The sequence below is a fragment of the Mustela putorius genome, unplaced genomic scaffold (assembly GCF_011764305.1).
Source record: "Mustela putorius furo isolate JIRA1106 unplaced genomic scaffold, ASM1176430v1.1 tig00000224_pilon_pilon_pilon, whole genome shotgun sequence".
Classification (NCBI taxonomy): domain Eukaryota; kingdom Metazoa; phylum Chordata; class Mammalia; order Carnivora; family Mustelidae; genus Mustela; species Mustela putorius.
Window position 1 is genome coordinate 19,121,469 of NW_025421321.1, and position 22,076 is coordinate 19,143,544.

The 22,076-nt window shown below is 39.7% G+C and overlaps 1 protein-coding gene across 2 annotated transcripts in view; it reads right to left on the reverse strand.

Annotated features, from left to right (window-relative positions):
• FSHR (follicle stimulating hormone receptor) overlaps positions 1-22,076 on the reverse strand; it is a 163,023-nt gene that overhangs the window by 47,242 nt on the left and 93,705 nt on the right. For both annotated transcript variants that reach the window (XM_045077815.1, XM_004752846.3), the window contains exon 3: positions 2,013-2,087. In XM_045077815.1, the coding sequence (XP_044933750.1) occupies positions 2,013-2,087 (75 nt within the window). The remainder of the gene's footprint in view (positions 1-2,012; positions 2,088-22,076) is intronic.

The window sequence follows — 22,076 nt, forward strand, 5'->3', positions numbered from 1 at the left end:
ACCAAACAGAGAAGAAAGGAAGGAACAGGAGGGCAGGGGGAGAATGAGGGAAGGCATCAGTTGCAGAGGTTTAATGGCCCTGAGGAACGATGCAGGTGGGAGGCAGAGTGGGTAGAAGGAAGGAAAAGGGAAGGGGCTGCCAGTATGGAGAAACCATGTGTCATTTCTAAATAAATAGGATGGATAATGTGAATGTGTATATATACATCTACTTGGCAAACTTAACAAAGACGTTTAAAAACAATACCAGAATTGGGATTTATTTTCAAGTCCTTATCCTGTTGTGGATTTGGCTGGGTAACTTTAGATAAGTATTGGAACGTCTCTGTGTCTTTCATCCTCGTCTGTAATGTTAAGAAAGTGGTTCAGTGGCTTTCCTAACCATTTCCGGGGAAGTGTTGTGAGATACTAATACATGCCCCACAGAAGAAACCTTTCCAGTGATCTTGGCTGAGAACTCTTAATAAAATATCCTCCTTGGAGATTCTAAGTATATATTTGCATATTATAGGTTCTGAGTTTTCCTACAGTAAGTGAATCTAACTTTATTTGCCCAGTGTTTCCCAAACTTATTTGACCATACTATCATTTACCTTTTTTAAACAACACTCAATATATTATATCCTGAGTGTTTGATGATGAACAGAATATACTCTGGAAAAATTGGGACCAAATAGTCTCCAGTCTCTTCTGGCCTTGATTTTTTTTTTTTAAGTTTATTTATCTATTTAACAGACAGAGAGAGAAAGAGAGCACTCATGCACAAGCAGGGGGCAGAGTAGGCAGAGGGAGAAGCAGGCTCCCTGCGGAGCAGGGAGCCCATGCTGGACTTGATCCTAGGATCCTAATATCATGACCTGAGCTGAAGGCAGATGCTTAACTGACTGAGCCACCCAGGTGTCCCTGGCCTTGATACTTTATGATTCTCTGAATTGGTTTATTGTAATTATAGGCTGGTATGAAACAGAACTGCATCTGTATGAATATTGGCAGGTGTGTAAAATGAGAATGTCAAAAAGAGAAAGAAAATTGGGTTATAATGAGGAACCAAGGATTGTTATGACATACTTCCTCTATGGCAGTTGATGTGTTAGATCTGATTTATATTTATCTCCTTTATTCATCACAGTGATCCTTTGCCATGTACTTTCATTGTTATTCTCATTTTACAGATAAGAAAACCAAGTCTTGGAATGATTCTGTATCTTGGCCAAGGTTTCATGGAGATCTATGGCATCAGCTGGTATTCAAGTGAGGATTGCCTATCTTTAACTACATCATGTGGGATTTATTTTGGATTTTTACTATGGAATAATTTTAAATGAGAAGATGAGATAGAGGTATCTTAAATTACTGAACAAGGTTCTTGGGTCTATTGAAAAACAATCTGGGAGGGAGGGAGCATGACAAGACTAGTCTCTAGGTTAGTACCTGAGTCACCAGGCAGAGAGACCTATGACAGTGCCTTCGGGCTGACTTTGACATCTTAAAATGAATTTCTTTTTTTTTTTTTATATTTTATTTATTTATTTGACAGAGATCACAGGGAGGCAGAGAGGCAGGCAGAGAGAGAGGAGGAAACAGACTCCCCACAGAGCAGAGAGCCCGACGCAGGGCTCAATCCCAGAACCCTGGGATCATGACCTGACCTGAAGGCAGAGGCTTTAAACCACTGAGCCACCCAGGTGCCCCTTTTTTTTTCCTTATTTATTCATTTGAGACAGAGATAGAGTGAGAGAGCATGTGAATGCATGAGCAGGGAGAGGGGCATAGGGCAAAGGAGAATTAGATTCCCTGCTGAGCAGGAAGCCCAATGCGGGCCTCCATCCCAAGATCCTAAGATCATGTCCTGAACCAAAGGCAGATGCTCAACTGATGGAGCCACCCAGGCACCTCTTAAAATGAATTTCAGAGATCAGAGGATTGAGCAGAGATAGGGCCTTCCAGGGATATATACAAAATTTAGGGCTATTGCCAAAGACCATGAACAAACCCCACAGGATCTTGCTTACATTTCATGTAATTTGGGCAGGTTGGAGAACACATTTGCCTCTATCACTTCCAAGACTTCATTCTGTGAGATCTCTCTGTAAACAAACAAACAAAAAACAAACTATATGATTCAAGTCAGTACAGTTACACTTCACAGATGGATTTAGGGCTCAGCATAGAGACACACAACTCTATTCCTGCCCTCAAGTCAGCTGTAATAATGAGTCAAAGCTAACATATGAGATGCTAATACTTAGAGAACAATGAGAGAATAAGCCTAAGGTGATGGCTCGGTTAGTTTAGAGGTTATTCAGTCTATAGATGTACAAACTGAAGCCCAGAAAGGGAAAGAGAATTGATTAAAGATATTTAGCAGGGCGCCTGGGTGGCTCAGTGGGTTAAATAAAGCCTCTGCCTTCAGCTGAACTCATGATCCCGGGTCCTGGGTTTGAGCCCTGAGTCACTCTCTGCTCAGCAGGGAGACTGCTTCCCTCTGTCTTTCTCTCTCTCTCTGCCTGCTTCTCTGCCTACTTGTGATCTCTGTCAAATAAATAAATAAAATCTAAAAAAAAAAAAGATACTTAGGGAATATACAGGATAAGAATAAGCTTGAAGTTCCTTAGACTCTGCAGGGCTCAGCAAAATTTTTTTACAAGCCTAGATCGTAAGGATTTTTTGGCTTTGTGGGTCATTTGGTTTCCATCACAACTGCTCAATTGATAATGCAGTGCAAAAGTAGCCATAGATAGCAAGCAAATGAATGAGCATGACTGTCTTCGAATAAAACTTTATTTATAAAAATAGATGGCAGTCTGGATTTGGTGCCATGTGCTCTAGTTCAATGACCATGCTCTAGACCATGGAGTCAAGTTCTTCTCTCTACTAATCAAGCTTTGGGAGATGAGAACCTCAATTTAATCTCTTTTCAAAGGAACATGGATTTAAGTAACATTCCCCTCTCCCCCCATACTATTACCCAAGTAGGGGTTGTTACTGCACGGCCTTTGGTCTTCATGTCTTGATGTAAAATATCCAGGAAAGATCTTTCAGGTTTTGTGGGGTTTTTTTTATTTTTATTTTTGTTGTTGTTGTTGTTGTTGTTGTTTTTTTCTTTTTTCTTTTTCCCAGCTGGAGTAACTTGAGGATGGTGGAGAGTGAAGTCCACTATGCCAAAGCCCAGAGCTTGAGAAGATAGAGGGTGGCTTAATCACTTAATGTTTATAAAGTGGCTCACAGATGAAACGTGCTATTATTAGGCCTCCAGAGGAAGGCTCATGCAGTATTAATGCAGCAGCTGAGAGTGTCTTAGGAAATCTCACAGGCAGCATGCATTCAAATTGGCTGAGGCAGAAGCACTGTCTGTTGGCCTGGGATTTAGCTGAAGAGCTCTAGAAAGGCTCTTGATGAGGGGAAAGCCTGGAGGGCAGAGCAGGGAGGAAGTTTTACAGAGAAGGTGTGATTATAAGCAGCAGCCAGCTCACTGAGGGGGGCTGGTGATATCTGGAGCTCGTCAACTCAGTGGTGGTGGGTGACTTCTCATAAGCCCCTATGAGGAAGGAGACATTTTGTGAGAAAAAAGAGCCTTCTTGTTCTATGATAGCATTTTTCGTGATTCACTTGGTAAACTTAAGTATTCACAATTTTTACAGTTGAATATAGATAAGGGTGGTGTGTGTGTGTCTGTGAGATAGAACATGTTGGCCATTGGTCATTTATTTTGCTCTTCTGTCTTACAAGTGGAAGGAGTTCTGGGAGGTACAGGAATGAGGAGGAGTAGGAAAGAGGTGGTAGACCTAGAAAAAGAAGATGTTAATTTGAACACTTAAAGGAGTTAAGTAAAAGGGTTGCACAGGGAAGGATAGGTCATGGAGGAAGTACTCGAGGACAGAGCTTAAATCCGAATGGGGCCATATCTTTCAAAAATGATTTCCAGGTTCACTTACAGCTATCAGTAGGTTTGGTTCACCACTCATGGTAATATCTCACCTCATATTGCCTAAAGGGCAAACTTTTCTCCTTTAGTGAATGTATGTGTTGCGAGTTCCCTTATCTGGATATCTTCCCTCCCTCCCCTCCATCCTTTTGTCAAAGAGAACTACAAATTATTAGAGTGATAATTTTATCATTCTCAATTCTTTCTTTGTTCATTCTTTGTGAACAGAAAGCCAAAGAACATTTCTAAATTATTTCGGAAGGTAGTTCATATTTTATAGCCTCATCTTCAAATACAAGAGAGGGTGTTGGGGTTGTGTAGGGGGAGGTGGAGCCTTTGACAGTCTGAGGGTTGAGGGAAGGTGAACAGTATGCAGCAGTGGAAGAGTGTATCACAGAGAAATTCAGGAATCTTGTTTCAGCCCAAACTAGTGCCATCTCTAGTCATTTCTGTTATCATTTATTACACATCTGTATTTACCAGCTACTCCATATACACTTTCTGCAATCTTTTTGACATGCCTGTGAAGATTTTGATCTCCATGTTAATAAACAGCCCCACTTGTGTGCAGAACCACCTCTGGCTGATTGCAGGCCTGGAGCTCTTTCTTCTACATATCCTATCTCCCGGGCCACCCTGGGCCCAGTATTTCCACTCCTGTATATATTAGCTCAAGATAAATAAAAATATATGCCCTCCCAAGAACTTATAGCAAACATGTATTGCAGCTTTACTTGTATTAGTTTCAAACTGGAGACAACCCAATGGATAAGCTGGAATATCCGTATATTGGTGAAATTCTACTCACCAATGAAATGGAACAAACTGTGGATACAGCATGATTGAATTTTTAAAAAATCATGTTGAGTCAAAGAACACATACTATGTAATTTAGCTTATATGAGGTTCTAAAACAGGAAAAATTAATCAGTAGTGACAGAAGTCAGAGTGATTGTCATCTGGGGTCTGAGATGAAGATTGCTGATGGGGAGGAGATGAGGGGAAACTTTCTGGGATGATGGAAATGTTCTGTATCAAGATTGGGGAAGTAGTAACATGAGTGTACATGCTTATCTAATTTGCCAAACTTAAAATGGTGCACTTCAGGGCACCTGGTTGGTTTGGTCATTTAAGCATCTTATTTTGGCTCAGGTCATGATCTCGGGATCCTGGGATCAAGCCCCATGTCAGGCTCTGTGTTCAGTGAGAAATCTGCTCGTCCCTCTCCCTCTCCCTCTGCCCCTTCCCCAACCCATGCTCTCAAGCAAATAAAATCTTTAAAAAATGGGTGCATCGTGTGTAAACCTGGCGATTCACAGACCTGTACCCCTGGGGATAAAAATACATTATATGTTTATAAGAAATAATAATAAATAAATTTTTTTTTAAAAAGGAGGAGAAAAAGCAAGAGAGAGAGGGCTAGCAAGCAGGGGGATGGAGAGAGACTCTGCACTGAGCATAGAGCTGGACGTGGGGCTCAATCATAAGACCCCATGTGACCTGAGCTGAAATCAAGGGTCAGAGGCTCAACCCACTGAGCCACCTATGTGCCCATTCCATAAACTTTTAAAGTAATGAACTTTATCTTCCACAAGAGTTCATAATGATATCTTCATTCTAGGTTAAGTTGGTTTTCCTAATTTTTTCTTATGACTCTTAGACAAAATCTTCTTCTACTTTCCAGTGTCTTTTTTTCTTCTCTCTGTTTATGTGAATTACATAATTTCTAAAATTCAAATAAAGTGGATTTTTTAAAGGAAAAAAATGGGTGCATCTATTTAATTGTTTATGGAATATAAATAAAATTATTTGAAAGATGACTTTTATGCAAGGGAAGGAGAATAAACTTTGTGTTTTGAGAAGTCTGAATTAAGGGAATTAATAGAAGAATCTTGGTCATGTTGCTTGGCCAGAAGGTGGTGTCCAAATCCTAGTTCTGTCCTGGTGATTCTATTAGTAAGCATTCTTCCCCTTTTGGCCATTGCTGTCCCCCCAACTGTAAAGTGAATAGTTGGCCTGTATCATAGTTTTTCAAGTCTGACTACATTCTAATGAATCTTCTGATGGATCTTAAAAAAATTCCAAAGCCTGTGTCTACACCAAAGATTTGGATTTTAGTCTGGAGCGGGACTCTGGTATTATTTTTTTCTCCCTTTAATTTTCTAAGCAATGGTGAGTCTCCTATACAGGAAAGATTGAGAACTGCTGAACTAGATGATCATTAAGGTCCTTTTGAGGTCTTTGAATTTTGTCTTAAAATTGGCTTCAGGAACAAGAAGGGCCAAATTTCCCTTGGTTACTGAGATAATAAGTTAGATAAGTTTTTTGGAGCACAAGATAATGAGAGATAATGAGCCAAAATTGTAGCAAGATAAACCAGAGATAAAAGATGGAAGCAGGAGTAAAACAGAGAATGTACTAGTTAGGTTTAGTTTTTCATAAGTAAGAAAATTAAAAAAAAAAAAAGCCACACTATTTCAGATGTTAAATGTGTAGCAAGAGCTGGTGTGGAAAATCTATAAGAACATTTATTTAGTATTGATAATTGACAGTATTTTTCATTATGTATTGCTTCCCTTGATTTTTAGTGTACCTATGTAAAGTGGAGTTAGTGTAGCTAAAATATCTCCAGGGAGGTTTAACAAAGGTTACCTGACTTGACTAAGATAATACGCAGCTGTGAGGATCCTTAAATTGGTTTTTGAAGGGAGGATGTGGAATTTTTACATCCAAATAACTTATATAATTAAGAAACCATTCTTTGTCTCAATAACTTCAGTTAAGAATTTTCTTTGCAATTGTGACAAATCATTGCAATTGGCACAATTCCATCTGTGATGGCGTTTTCTTAGAGGCAACAGGTAAAGGGCTTATAAGAAGAGGAGAGCTCTAGGGATGTGACAGATTAGCTGTTCTCAGAATGTGATCTTGTGGTGTGTATGGCCAAAAGTATTTTCATAAAAATGCTAAAAATAGAATGTTTTCCCTCTTATTCTTTGAGGCTACAATGGAGTCCAGGGGTTATTCGATTTGTAATATGGCAGGCACAATTATAATGCAGAAGCAGACATGAGATTCCATCTGTCTTCTATTAAGCCAGATTGCTGAAAATTTTTGCAAATATGTAAAATCATGGTACTCTGCACACTAATTTTTTTTGAGAAGACAAGTTATTTTGCAAATGATTATTATTTATGGTAGCATGTAGGGATTTATTGTTTTAAAATGGACTGACAACTAAAATGCTTCCCAGTTTTAACTTCTAGTATGATAAATGTTGGTGATAACACTCAACCAGACATTTCTCCATATCACAAACATGACTGGATGTGAAAAGCACAATAGGGGAGTTCAATTAAATTAAACCAAGGGGATTGATGCATTTGATTTTTAAAAATAATTTTTAAATTTGTTTATAAACATATAATGTATTATTAGCCCCAGGGGTACAGGTCTGTACACACTTCACAGGACTCACCATAGCACATACCCTCCCCAATGTCCATAACCCCACCACCCGATGCACTTGATTTTAAAAACCCTGTATCCCTGTTGGATACAATTGAAATGTTTCTCATTGAAATTTTTCCTACCTTCTCCTTCTCACAAGGCTTATTTGATTGCTCAGTTAAAGGAATTACATTGTTTTGTCATGCTCTTTTTTTGATGGGGATGTGTGGTCATTGTCTGATTCCCCAACTTGACTTTGAATTCCTGATGGCATCTCATTCATCTATCATTGAATCTTTGGCATCTAGTGGTAAATTAGCATGTAATAGATACTCAATAAATGTTTAGTGGATGGATGGGTAAATGGAGGAAAAGTCTTGAGGTTCAGAAATGGCATCTATAGAACTACAAAGGAGGTGACACTTGTCAGTGTCTCTCACCCTTTTCCTGTAGGCAGCATGCCTGAATTTCAGCCGAGGCCAACTTGTCTGTGAGTTAGGCATTTGTTTCCGGGAGTTTCACTTTTAATTCACAACATATAAGGAGCACATACATGTATTTGGTCTGCTGTACCAATAGTTTCTGGATGCCTTTAGCTGTTTCTCTGGGTCACAGCATTTCCCAGATCCCCATGGCTCCCAGATAAAGTCTTTGAACTGACAAAACTGCCATGGAAGAGGAAACAGCAGAGATGATTGGTACGGTTTTATCAGGATTGGAGATGACTTTTAAGGTCTCTTCTGTGCATGTGAAATTCCATGTTTCCTTGAAGGAAGGGAAGATGTGTCTGTGTGACATACTGGAGGTTTTCAGGGCATGTCTCTGGAGTGAGTTTCTGAGCCACAAATTCTACTCCAGATGTGCATTCTTCTTGTCATTGGGTGGTATTTATATACAGGTACACTTGATGGAAGGGGGCGGGGTGTTCAGTAGGAGGGACTTTGGGGAATGAACGAGCATGTAGAATTCAACCAGGTCTAGCATAAGATTTCAAACTATCATAGAGGGGTACTAATTTGTCTACCATTTTGCCTGATACTTATTTGCTAAATGCTGGGACTGTTTGATTCAGAGCAGAGTTTAGTTATGGGTATACAGGATAAGGAAGAACTAAGAAACTGTCACCAGAAATTGAAGGTCTCACTAGAACCTCAATGACATCTACATATTGGGATGTAATATGAAATAAAATACACATGGAGACGACTTTGCTCTATTTTCCCCCCTCCCCCAACATAGGAGATATTTTCCAACTGGGTCTGCCTCTTCTTTTCCCTCCTCCCTTTACTTTCCACAGAGGATTTCCCTCTAACATGCTAAAATACCCCTTCTTAATTAGGCACATTAGGGGATTCAAGTGCATTAAAATATTTTTAATATTCACTAAATCAAAAAAATTTTTTAAAGATTTTATTTATTTATTTGACAGACAGAGATCACAAGTAGGCAGAGAGGCAGGCAGAGAGGAGGAAGCAGGCTCCCTGACATCCCAGGATCCTGGGTTCATGACCTGAGCCGAAGGCAGAGGCTTTAACCCACTGAGCCACCCAGGCGCCCCAAATATTTTTTGTTTTTAATAACCTCAGACTAAATGGGAGTTGATTGTTTTCCTTCCCTGTAGTCTGGAATCCCCACATACACACTCTGTTATAGCCCTCACATACTGTATTGAATTTGCACTCTGGTTTGTCTCCTTCACTAAGCAAAGAGGACAGCGACATTGCCTTTTATTTTAGTATTCCTGCTACCAGCCAAATGTTTGCTGAGTGAATGAATTATCTTTGAAAGATTATAAAAGATTTTCTACCCTGGCTCATGCACAACAAAGCTGTGTTCTTGAAAACTTGCAGTAAACAGCGTATTTACAAATCAAATTGTGTATTAGCACAGGAAGGAAGCGTCTTGTTTAGCAGAACCTTGGAGTGAATATTTAAAAGAGTTAAGAACGAATTCAACAAATGTTCAACAGATTGTCATTAAGTAGCTTTTGTGTTTCAGGCACCAGCCTGGGTGCTAGGGATCTAAAAGATGAATAAAATTGATCTTCGGTTTTAGCAATCATCTCTAAGTCAGTCTAGTATTCTAGGCTTTCTTTTAGCCAGTGCTGTCTTTATTTGATAGACTACATCTGAGTTACTGGAAAAAAGAAAAAGAATGGTTGGTATGTTGCAATTAAATATAGCTGCAGATACATGAGTAATATACTTTTACATATAGTACATATAATTAACTATTACATATTAAATGTTAAACATGCTTATACATAATATACATAACACACATATACATATACAGGTATACATATATGCATACACATATATACACATGTATGTACATGCACACAAATATATACTGTATGATTTTCTGTATTTCTATCCTATTTCTACTCTCCAAATTCTTCTGGAAATGTGCTATATAATTTTAAAAAATACAGAACAGTTCAGGTGAAAATGCCTTTCAGAAAATTTCATGATGGTCTCTGAACACGTACTTAACCCTCTCATTTAGAATTCTCTTAAGGGTCAGATGCAGAGACTAGAATAGAGATCTGAGTTTAAATCCTGCCTCTGTTTCTTACTAGCTGTATAACTGGGGGCAAGTTAGGGAGTCTCACTGAGCTTCAGTTTCCTTGTCTATAAAATGGAATAATGACTATCTCACAGGGTCATCAAAGGGTCCAAGTATGATGGTATGTGTGAAAGCACAGTGTTTATCACATGGTCAGTCCCAGATGTCACCATGCCTGCTAGACAGTCTGCCTTCTTCTGGAGTTTAAGACTGAATTCCTCTTCAGTTGGGAGATACTGAGTTAGCCAACCACTGTGCTGGGAAAATGATGCTAGCAAAGGTCCTAGGAATAGTTATTTCAACCCCAATGCAGATCGGATTCTGAAAGCAGCTGATATATAGCATTGTACTAACCTCCATTCTGAGTGTTTCCCACAGAGACCCACCACTGGTCTATTGGCCATCAAAGAAGAGTGGGCAGTGTGCCCCAATAAGGATGTCTCTGTCACTGAAGGCATAACCTAAAAAGGATATTGTTCCCTTTGGGACAGGGTCAGTACAGAGTGGGACTTGCTGTTAGTGTGTGATAAGGATGTCACCAAAGGGCTCCTTTTCCCTCCTCAGTGGCAGCAGGTAGATGCCCTCCTTTTCTGATATGTCACATCTCCTTCCTTCTCCTGGGTTAGGTGAGTCTTTGCTAAAGATGCTCTAAATATGGCCCCAAACTGAGACCAGTAAAAGAACCCTCCATGACTCAATCAGAGACAGTTGAATACAACTCACTTTCAAATACATCAACAGCAACCAATTGTGTCATTTTTAGTTTTGTCTTAATACAAAATGTTGAGTAATTATATTTTGAAGTAATATGTTTTCCTTAGTTCCCAGAGCAGATGAGGAAAAGGACTAAAAATCAGTCATAATAGCTAACATTTATTAGGCTCTTTTTGCCAGTTTTTCTGTTCTTCATATTTATTAAATTACCTAATCATCATTACAACCCTATGAAGGTTGTATCACTCTTAGTCCCTTTACAGAAGAGGAAAAAGAAGCCTACAAAGATTAAGTAATTTCCCCAATTACCACGGAGCCAGTAAGTAAAGTCGACCTCGGATATGATCATGGGGCCTTAAAAAGATGGCAGATATCAGGTAGGCTATATTTAGAGTAAGTTGGAAAACTATTGCCACTTAAGAAAATCCTGTTAGAGTAGAAATCCTTTTGGGAGCGATATGCCTATAAAACAACTAAATACCACGCCATTCCTCCATGCTGCTTCGTACTAGAGTTCTGGCAAGGCAATATGTCAACGTGCAAAATCACCTTTCATAGATAAAATCTCAAGCAGTGACTCATATGGTAAGTGCTTTTTTAGTTCATTCTCTATGCAAGTGTAGAGTGTGTAAGAGCACGTAAAAAGCAAGAACTGTCTCCCAAGAATTAGCGGTTTTGTTGGAGGGAAGCAGCATGCATGTGATGTTTTGAGTACAGAAGTGCAATAGAAAAGAAGTGGAGGAAAGTGTGGGAAGGAAGCCCAACACAGCAGTGCAGAGCAGGGTACAGAGTAAGGATTCAGTACATTTTATACTTTGTTCTCATATACCATGTTTTCTCTCATGCCTTCTTAATGTCAACATTTCTGAAGCTCTATCTTTGGATTTCTCAAGCTTTCCCTGTTAGAACCTCTCTGTTGATGCTTCACATGTTATTGGGACATATTTCTCTCTTAGACCAGAGTCCATGTATGCAACTACCAAAGCCGTATATTCTACCGCAAGCAGGTTCATTATTTTCCTCCCCCAACTCCACTCCCTTCCCCAATTAGTAAGTCCAGCCAACAGCTCTATCATCCCTATTGGTTCACTAGACAAACCCAAGCTTTAGATCCTGGGGTCACCTCTACCTTCCATTCAAATATTTAACAAATCTCAAGTCCTCTCAATTACTTTTTTTCAGTGTTTCTTGTAAACGTTTTCATTTCCTACCATCATTATTGTAATTATGGCACGTTGCAATTTCAGCTAGACCATTCATTATTAACAGTCAGGTGATGACTTATTGGTGGTTTGATGTGGGTCATGAGTTCTCTCTCTCTTTTTTTTTTTTTTAACAATTAAGTGTCCCAATGATTTACTTAAAATTCAAGGCTATGTATCTGATATGCAAGAAAATAAAAATGAAGTGGCTTAGTGGAGACATAGTTGGAGTAAAAAAGGAGTTCATCTCTGCCTGAATATAGGAGGGTAGCTAGTACTTGGGCTTGGGAGCCATGATGGTTGTTGTTTGGAAAAGCAAAGGGAATTAAGATGATGATAAAAAGAGAAGGATGGAGAAAGGGAAAGAAAGGGAAGGAAAGGGAAAGAGATTTTCTAGAGATAGAATGATATTGGAGTTAGAAATTAGAAAAGGCAGAAAATCCCTTTATTACTCTGTATGCCTGTTGGAAACTGTTTAACCAGGAGTTTAGTGGGTTCTGTGTCATGGAAAACCAGGGTTGTATAAGGGAGTGGAGGACTGTGTGTAGAGAAGAAAGGGAAGGCACGTTGATTGGGTCACTTGGCTTCGTTGTAGTTTGCCAGCTTCTGCAGAGGCCAAAGAAAAGGAGGTGGGAAGGTAGGTGGTGCTTCTAACACACAAGCCGTGAGAAGTGATCTGTCGGATTGGGACATATGGAAGTCTCAGCTGTGTGACTCAAGGCTGCATCAATAATAATGATAGTGATAATAATTAACCTTTATTACACACCTATATAGCAGCATGGTGTAAAATGCTCTACCTGTGTAATTTCACTAATGACTTGATCTACTAAGGTTCTGCTGACTTGTGTTTGTCTTAGCTCACATCCACATGTGAATGTATGTGAACATAAACCTGGAAGACAAACAGACTTGAATTAAAATTCTACCTTTATCTTAGACAAGTTAGCTAACCCTCATGAGGCTTATTTAATCCAGTGGGGATCATTATAACTACCTCTTAGGGTTTTTATGAGATTATGGACATAATACATGGCATGAAGAAATTTCTAGCTGTCTATCAAAATTGGTTTTTCCTCTCTTATTTTTGAGTACATAGTTAGACTACATTTTCTGGGCAATTTTGCTGTTAGGCATCATCTTGTGAGAAGGTTCCTCTCAATGAATGTGAGCAGAAGTGTTGTGTGTGACCTTAGGCTTGGCCCATAGTGCCCCGCGATGTTCTTCCATGTTCTCTCTCCTTTCCAACCAAGTTGGCTAGAGACATCCAGGGCAAACTTGGAAGCCATGATTAAAGATGGTGAAGCAGCTCTTGCCCTGGCATCCTAAATAAAGTGTGACTGCTAGGTGACAAAGAGGGAAACTTAGTTTTAAAGTCCCTGACATTTTGGAATTTGCTGTTGCCATCTATTCATTCTAAAACCTAAGACTGTAGCATGGTATCTTGTATTTGCCCAACAAGTCTCCTCCTATCAGGCACGTATGAGCTTTCCATCCATCATCTGGTGGAATATGGGTATATACACTAAGTGTTTAAATTTTTGTTGGCCTTTTAATTAGGAGTCATGTAGGAGTATTGTTGGACCACATTGGAAGAAGACAACCAACCAAAAAACTTCCCCCCAAAACTAAGTGTCTATTTGATCTCATTTACCAGAGTCCTCTCTTAAACTTAGTGATACAATATTTGCTACCTGTGGTGGAGTTGTGTGGCCTCTTGCTGTGAGCACAGCAGATGGCTGCTCCTTCCGGAATTATGGTCCCTTGGCTTTTTCTTTTCTTTTTCAATTATGTCATGAAAGAAAATGCGCCAACATGCCAGAAAGAACATCTTTTTCACAATGGGGACTACTGAATCCATTAGCACACAGACTGGGGGAGGGGTGTTCAGATTAAGAAATTTGAACCTCTAGCTCTCTAAACTACAGCAATGTAGAGCTGCATGAGTCAAGGTCTCTTGAGTGGGTCAGAGGAAGTCTTTCATCACTTTTTCAAATTGCTGGAGCTCTCTGAGATCCATTTCCTGCAGTAAGATGTTGGTAAGGCCCTTGGTACCTCAATACATTTCATACTCGATTCTTTGTAGTTGGTTGGGCTATTGAAGATCATATGAATAATGTATGCCATGCAGAAGGAAAAGAAAACACATAATGTTATGCAAAGGTCATGCTGCTTACCATGATTTTTATTACTTCACTGGAGTCAGGAGACCTAGGTTCTAGTCTTGACTCTGCCACTAATTAACCACTCTGTTTGAGTCAAATCAGTTACCTTCTCTGGGCCTTTGTTCCTCATCTATAAAACAACACTGTTGATCCACATGATCTCCTGGGTCCCTTCCTGCCCTAGAATTCAGTGATTTTTAATTATTTCTGCGATTCTGTTATTAAAAGGCAGCCAGCCACATCGTCAGCAGTCCTGCATGACAGCTGTTTCTAACAAGCTGGGGTGAAGGACTCTGTGGAGCATCCTTCTCAAGGCACTGCACCTGTTTCCTTAGGAGCAGCTCTCTGAGATAACCAGCAAGGGCCATTTTTCCTGAGGCCTGGACAAGGAGAGAAGGTACCCCTAGTCTGAGCCATTATTCTCCTGAAGACTGTGCTTGTTTCATTGTCAGCTTAAAGAAGGCTCCATTGATCCCCCTGTAAGTCAGTGTTGAATACCTCATTGTCATATATCCTGAGCCTCTTTCCCAAAGGAAACACCAAGTATGTGTGTGTGGCAATGATTGCATGCTTTTCTGCATACTTCTCTTGCCCCACAGCATCCCCAAAGCTTCCTTAATAATTATCTCTGTGATCTGTTATGCTTTTTTTTTTTTGTAACCTTCCTATACCTATAACATAATTTTCCCTTCCCCAAATGGCTTTCATCCTCTTTCTAGTCTGTTTTCACTCTGTAATTCATAATTACTCTCCCTTTTATGCCCCACCATTTTCCACCTCATTAACTCTTATTCCTGGCATAAAAGTGCCTCCTTTATGGGCAGCAGTGAAGGAACAAGAAGGAACTCACACTTGGCCACTTCTGAATTTGAGTTGGATTGATTCTTACTTTGCTCTTCGGCAAGCGTCCTGCATGGAAAACTGATACCATCCTGTCCCTTGCGACATTTTCTGAATTTTTTTGAATTCAGAAATGCAGGGGCCCCTCCTTAATGATTACATATTTCATTGATTTTATGTCAATTTCTGAGCAAATTTCTCCACCCCACATCAAATGATAGTCAAAAGCCCTATTCTTGGGCTATATTTGCCTCACGTTGGTACTGAATGTACCCCTACAGCAAGGAGGATCCGTATGGTCAGGAATAAAGAATTAAGTCTTGAAACAGATTCTAGGTAATGAGACTTTGCCACTGCCTGGAGGAAAATGGCATCATTTTAGAAAGGGAGGAGGAGAGTGGACTGTCTCTCGACACGAGTCAGATTTAGCTGGATAAGTCCACCCAAGATTTTGGGAATCATCAACCAGTTGATTTTCAGGCCTTTTCTATGCCTTGGTAGCCTTTGTTTAAACAAAAGCTTAGAGAGTGGCAAAACAAAAAATGCTGGGATTATTCCTTATGAATTCTAGGGTGTTGGCTGTGGGGCAGAAAAGAACCCATATTTCCTTCCTCCCTTTAGCAGCTTCTGGGGGGAACTTTTGTACTCCTAGGCACTTGAGTAATTTGTGAAATGCACATTTGTCCTTTACTAACATAACTTCAGGTAACAAAGATCTTGTTAGGAAGACCACTTTTAGGGAATTTTTTTTTGTTTTGTAACATGCCTGAAAAGAGAATTTCAGAACATCAGCAAAGGAAGGAAGGTTCTCAAGTAGTTATTGTCTAGGTTTACTAGATTTTCATGCCCTACACATGCATCTTCTCCTTTTTTCTACAAATTTTCATTCACCCGTTTTCATTCATCCACTTGAGTTTTTGCTGGGGCTGCAGAAACTGAGTCGAGGCTAACCAGGACAAGGGGATATCTACGTTAGGATCCAGGTAACAGAGCCAGTATTGTAGATCCATACAAGTACTCATAGACTCACCCAAGCTTTGTGAAGCTTGCAAAGTTATTTATATTCTCTGAGCCTCAGTTTCTTCATATCTGAAACGAGGACAATAGTATTTACCTTGCAGAACTTTGTGAGGCCTAAATACTGAATAATTAATGTTAAGTACCTAAAGCTTAGTAAGTGTTAAAGAAATGGTATTTATTATCATTTTTTCTGGAGTCTAGTCTAGTGACTATAATTCCTTGAGGTCAAGGGTTTTGCTATATTCATAGCTTGTCACCTCTACACCCAGCCAGCACTCAACAAGTGTGTGCTGATTGGACAGGTGACATCTGCAGTATTTGAACTCCTTTGCCTTGTATTGATTAAAGTAAACTTAACCCCTCACACCTAAGTATCTCCTCAATTTTCTGAGCAACCCTTATAGTTTCTCCAAGGAAGCCTTCTCTAATCCTTGAAATTAAGACATTGCTTTCCTCTGAGATTCCCTAGCACACTCCTTCTGTCTTTATCAGAATATTTTATCATTGCTGGATGTGTAGTTATGCTGGCTGTGCTTCTGTCCGTGGGTTCGCAAGGGCTGGATCTGTGGCCGCCGTCACACTCTCAGTACTACTGAACCTATCACATCACACACAGAAGGGTTTCAAGTCTATGGAGCTGAAGGGAATAGGCATTAACAATGCTTTAGTTTTTTTGGCATCAAATCTCAAATTGCTCTGCAGTCATTGTCTTCAGATATATTCAAGAGAATAGAATTTCTGCCTTCAAGGAGCCTCTAATAGGAAATTGTAAACAGTTGTCTTCAGCGCAACTGAGAGCAGGGTTCCTGTTGACCAAGTGATTGTTGATAGACTAAAGTAGTGAAAGAAGCAAAAATCTGTTATCTTGTTGAGGAGGGAAGAATGAGAAAGCATGGAAAGGTTTGGTGATCTACCTAAGGCCATACACCAACTTGGAGAAGTAGAACCTGGGACTGCCTGCTTCCATTTGATGTTCTTTTAAGCTCACAATGCAGGATCTTTGTGCTAATTATCTCAAACTTAATGTTTAGCTATAAATAGTCCCCTCCTTCCTGCTTGTTCATGATGCTTTTTACCCCATAAAAATATATGTATTTGAAGGAAAAGAAAAACATTCGGAGCAAATGTGTTTTTGGTGGAAATTCTAGGACCAATTTATTACATCCAATCCTGTTTTAGATTTCAGAATTCATTTGAATATGTTAGTTGCACAATTTGTATATTTTCCTCTGTCTTCAACCACAAGCAATTTCCCCCTTTTTAGGATCATTGTGTCTTTAAATGTAAGACCTAAGACACAGGAATTACCATAGCAACTTGCTTTCCGTTTAGACCGCAATTGCTGACAATCAATATGATCAGACAAGGTCAGCGAGAGAATATGCTCTGTATTATTTAAAGAGAGCTGGGAGGTGCAGGCACAGTGAGGAAATGAGAAAATTTTGGAAAATCTCTCCCTACAGTTGGGAGTGAGTCCTTTATTGCTTGCTGCTTCTGTAAACCTGAAGAGATATCTTATAGTAGCAACAGTTTATAATCTGCCAAGAAGAACTTGAGAATGGAGGCAGGAGGCATAAGTGAACACCTCACTTGTGCTCATTTATTCTTTCTTCTAGTTCCCAGAACTTAAGAAAACTAAAGATTGAAAATCACCAACTTGGGGGCACCTGGGTGGCTCAGTGGGTTAAGCCTCTGCCTTCGGCTCAGGTCATGATCTCAGGGTCCTGGGATCGAGTCCTGCATCGGGTTCTCTGCTAGGCAGGGAGCCTGCTTCCTCCTCTCTCTCTCTCTGCCTGCCTCTATGCCTACCTGTGATCTCTCTCTCTGTCAAATAAATAAATAATAATAATAATAAAAGAAAATCACCAACTTGAACGGGAGGACAAAACGTAGCTGAAGGGGGTATTATTGAAGAGGCAAACACAGAGGAGTTCTTTTCACCTCCGATAGGTAATGAGGATACTTGGGAGGAAATGGGATGGGCCACAGCCAAGTTCGTCTAGTGGCTCTAGGAGCAGAGCTTGGCTCCCGGCATCCTAGGAAGTGTAGCCGGCCATGCACCCTGCATCATTTGGGCCTGTGTCAGTGACTTTCTCTCTTTCCCACACCCTGTCTTAGTCTCTGGTTGAAAGAAGAAGCAGTCATTCACACCAAAGTGTCTATCTCTGAAAACTGATGATACTCTTGTTTAAGGGGGAGGCCATACACTTTCACAGGGAGCAAAGATGTAAACAAAGAGTCAAGATGAACACTGGGGACAATGGAGCACATAGCTGAAGTGTTTGGGGGGCATAGTGGAACACATAGCTAAAGTACTTTGGGGCACAACAGAACATATGGCTGAATTACTTTTGGAGCCTTTGAGCCTTTCTGGATCCCCTTACATCATATTTGTGACCTATCATGATTTCATAGCAGGCTGGTTGAAAATGTCCAGGTCCTCACCCAGTCAAGGAAAAGGTGAAAAGAGGTCACTGTTCTGTGGTCAAATTGTAGATGCGGCTCAAACACAAGGCAACAGCATGGAAAGTAAACATAAAGTCATATTCTCTGGGAGCATTTGTGTGATGGAAACAAGACCCAAAGTTTGGAACGCTCAAATGTTTAACATCCAGGAGGAAATCTTGGACTAACTCTCTGCCTGACACTTCCTTTCCCCTCCTCTTCCCCAGCTATTTTCTGCCTGAAAATTGAGTGGGAGGAAGCCAGTTCTAAGATGGGAGAGAGTGCAAGGGAGGGGCTCCTGAGAGCTGGTGCGATGAGGTGTCGTGTTATTTATTAAAGTATTGCCTGATGCCTACAAGGTCCACAGTATTCAAGGAGAGCTCACCAGCTAAATCTGTGGTTAGCAACCCCAAATATGTCTCCTCCAAAGAGAGTCTCTGTGGCCCTTGAGACATCTCTTATTTTATTTTATTTTAAGATTTATTTATTTATTTCAGGGAAAGAATGTGATGGCAGGTGGGGTCAGGGGCAGAGGGTGAGGGAGGGAGAGAATCTCAGGCAGACTCCCCGCCAAGCCAACAGCCTGATTCAGGGCTTGAGCTCACGGTGCTGAGGTCAAGAACTGAGCCAAAACTGAGAGTTGGACCTTAACCAACTGAGTCACCCAGGTGCCCCTTGAGCCATCTTTGGAACAAAAATGTATTTGCAGGATCAACAGCTAGCCTTTAATTTCAGGTTCCCCCCTTTGTTACAAAGATGTGAACTGTGACAGACTCTTTCCAAATCTTAGGTGTGAAGTGAGTAAACAATTCTCTACTTCATAGCATCAAAATCAAAATTAAGTGATATTGGTGAAAGCACTTATTAAGTAGTAAAACGTTAAATGCATAACCATATTTTTGAAATTATTAGAATGATTATCACTACTGTTATTACTATTATTTTTCTTTGAAGACAGCCCCACTCCCTCCCTGTATACTCTTTTCCTCCTTTTCATTATGCTTTTTATCCTTAGCGTTAGAGATAAAACTCATGACCAACTTGATAAATTGACCCCTGAGTTATTACTTTACACCTAGCATTACTTTACCCCCCGAGAAATAGATAGAGAATGATTTTTAACACAACATGGTGCTAGGAGGTAGAATTTGGGCATGAAGGATGACTGTGAGACGCTGTATTAATTTAAAATTCTATTTTGTGAGGATGACCCTCTCCAGTGTCCCTCCCCTAAAGCTGCAGGTGGGGGTACTTCTTTTACTTACACAAGTAGCTATTCATTGTGACATTCGACATGTTTTCAGTGTCTTCAAGCATTATTGCTGGTCTTTCAGGCTTTATGTTTCATACAAAGCATTGCTCCTTTAGAACACGGGGTGGCTGTATTAAAGGTAACCTCTATTCTCATCTGTTGCTGGAAAGAGAAATCATAGAATTGTAGGAAAGGGGAGAGGGCAGAAATATTAACAATGTCCTAAGGAGGTTCTTGTATGCAACTTGCTCCTGTTGGCATAGTTTTCTTAAGGGCTTTATTTGATTTCACAGTGTCTTTCATTTTCAAAGGATATTTACCAGTGACAGAAGGGACCAAGGACAAAGAGTGCTTTATATATGTTAACCTCATGCCCATACAAGGTGCAAAGCTGTGAGGTTTAACTCCTTGGGAGTACCACCAGGAAAGCATTTTGGATCACAAAGAACTTTGTAGTGATGCCCATGTTGGAATGGGCTTGGTGCTGCTGGGGAATAGGGAAAGATGGAAGCAACCTGAAAGTCAAACTTAGAAAGTGAGCAACCAGATAGTCTTCTGTCTAATCTTTGAATTAATTTTTCTCAAATAGTACCTTTCTGTAAATGAGTAAAGCCAATTTAATGCTATCTGCTAGACAGGGATAAGGATCAGGAGTTAGAAGAACTGTGTTTAAATTTTCTACAAACTAGCTCAGTTGGCCCATTGACTACAAATGTAAGTGGGACCTAAGGGTTCTCATGATTTACATGAAGATGTTAGTACCTATTGATCACTTTTCTAAGGTGACGTGAAGATCAACTTAGCAACATGAGTTGAATGGATAAATGAATCGTAGGTAGAAAAATGCTTTGAAAAGTTAACTATATTTTTTAAAGGCAAAGTATAAAACTAAAGCAGCCATATGTTACCTGGCCTTAGAGTTGCTATGGTGGTATGAATCACCCAGTGTGGACTGGGCTTAATTACAGCTTTTAGATCCATTATCCCAAACCCGTTTCTCATCCCATAGTTTTAAGATATTTACCTGTTCTTTGTTTTAAATTCGCAGCTATTCTCATATGTGAATGACAGGATTTAAGTTGTTCAGTTTTCAGTGTTGAATGCATTTGATGTTTAGATACTGTTTATATGGGATAAGCCCCAGTTTGTCAAGGCAGCAGTTAATCTAAACTTAATCTTCCATTAGGATGTTGGTTACCTCCCTCTGACCTCTTCCTGTTTGCAAAGGAGGGTAAGAGAGTGATAGACTGTTATAAAAAATGGAAGAGTGATGTTGGGAGTTCTGAGTACTAGGGAAATTGGAGGGGAAGGCTTCTTTACTTTCAAACACATAGGAATGTTGGGTAAACATTTACAAAACAGCTAATTTAGAAAAAATGAAAGTGACTCCACCCCCTAAGCTGATCAAAATGGTCAATGTACAGGGGAGCCAAAGGACCAAAGAAAAGTTCTAATTAGCTTAATGGCTGGTCTTGGAGCTTCAAAACCCACTTGGGAAGCTGAGCCCAAATTGCAGACTTATATTTGAGAGGAGCTAGAGCTGAATTATCTGCATAAAGTTGAGTGAGGAAAAGTGCTTACTAGGGAAATGGGACCCTAAAATTCCACTTTGTGACTAAGGACATAATCAGAGAAGCAACCTAGGCCCTGGGTAGAAATAGTCACCTGCAAGTATTTAACACCAGTCCAGTGATACTTGGTTACATGAATGAGAATTCATACTATCCACTGGGTATAGTGAGCTCAAGCGAAGAAATTAATATGAAGACCTTAGCAAAACTGGAGAAAATGAAAATGTTTGATAGCAGCAATTGAGAAACTGTATGTTTGGGTGTTTCTGTATCTAGAGCATGGGGCTCCAGCTGAACACACCTTATCCCTTCTAAGATGGTCTGAGATTAAATGTTATAAATTGTACAAAGAATACATTAGAGAGAATATTTATACCTCAATGACCAAGCATTGAAATAAGACTATAATAGATTTAAAAAGAAGTATATTGAAATGTTCAAAGATAAAGGTCTGCAAGTCATAAGATAACAGGAAAGTGTGAAAAAGGACAGAGGTTTAAAAAGAACTAATAAAAAATACTAATATAAGAGCATGCAGTTAAGGTCATTAAAAACCTGATAGATGGATTGAGTAATGATCTAGATATATTGAAAAACAAAGGGAATGAATTGGGCAAGAGATGAGGCAATCACTCAAAATGTAGCTCACACACAAAAAGATGAAAACAAGAATGCTAAGTGAAGAGACGTGGGGGATTGTATAAGAAGTTCCAACATAGCTCTGATAGGGAATCCAGAAGGATGATGAAGAATGAAGAAGGAATGATGAAGAGGATAGAGATGACAATAAAAGCTTTTCCAGAGTTGAGAAAAGATCACCTTAGTTTGAGGAAACCGCTAAGTCACAGGCATAAAAAATAATAAAAATCCATACCCAACAGTGAAACTGTAGACAAAGAATATCTTAAAACTTACCAAAGAGGA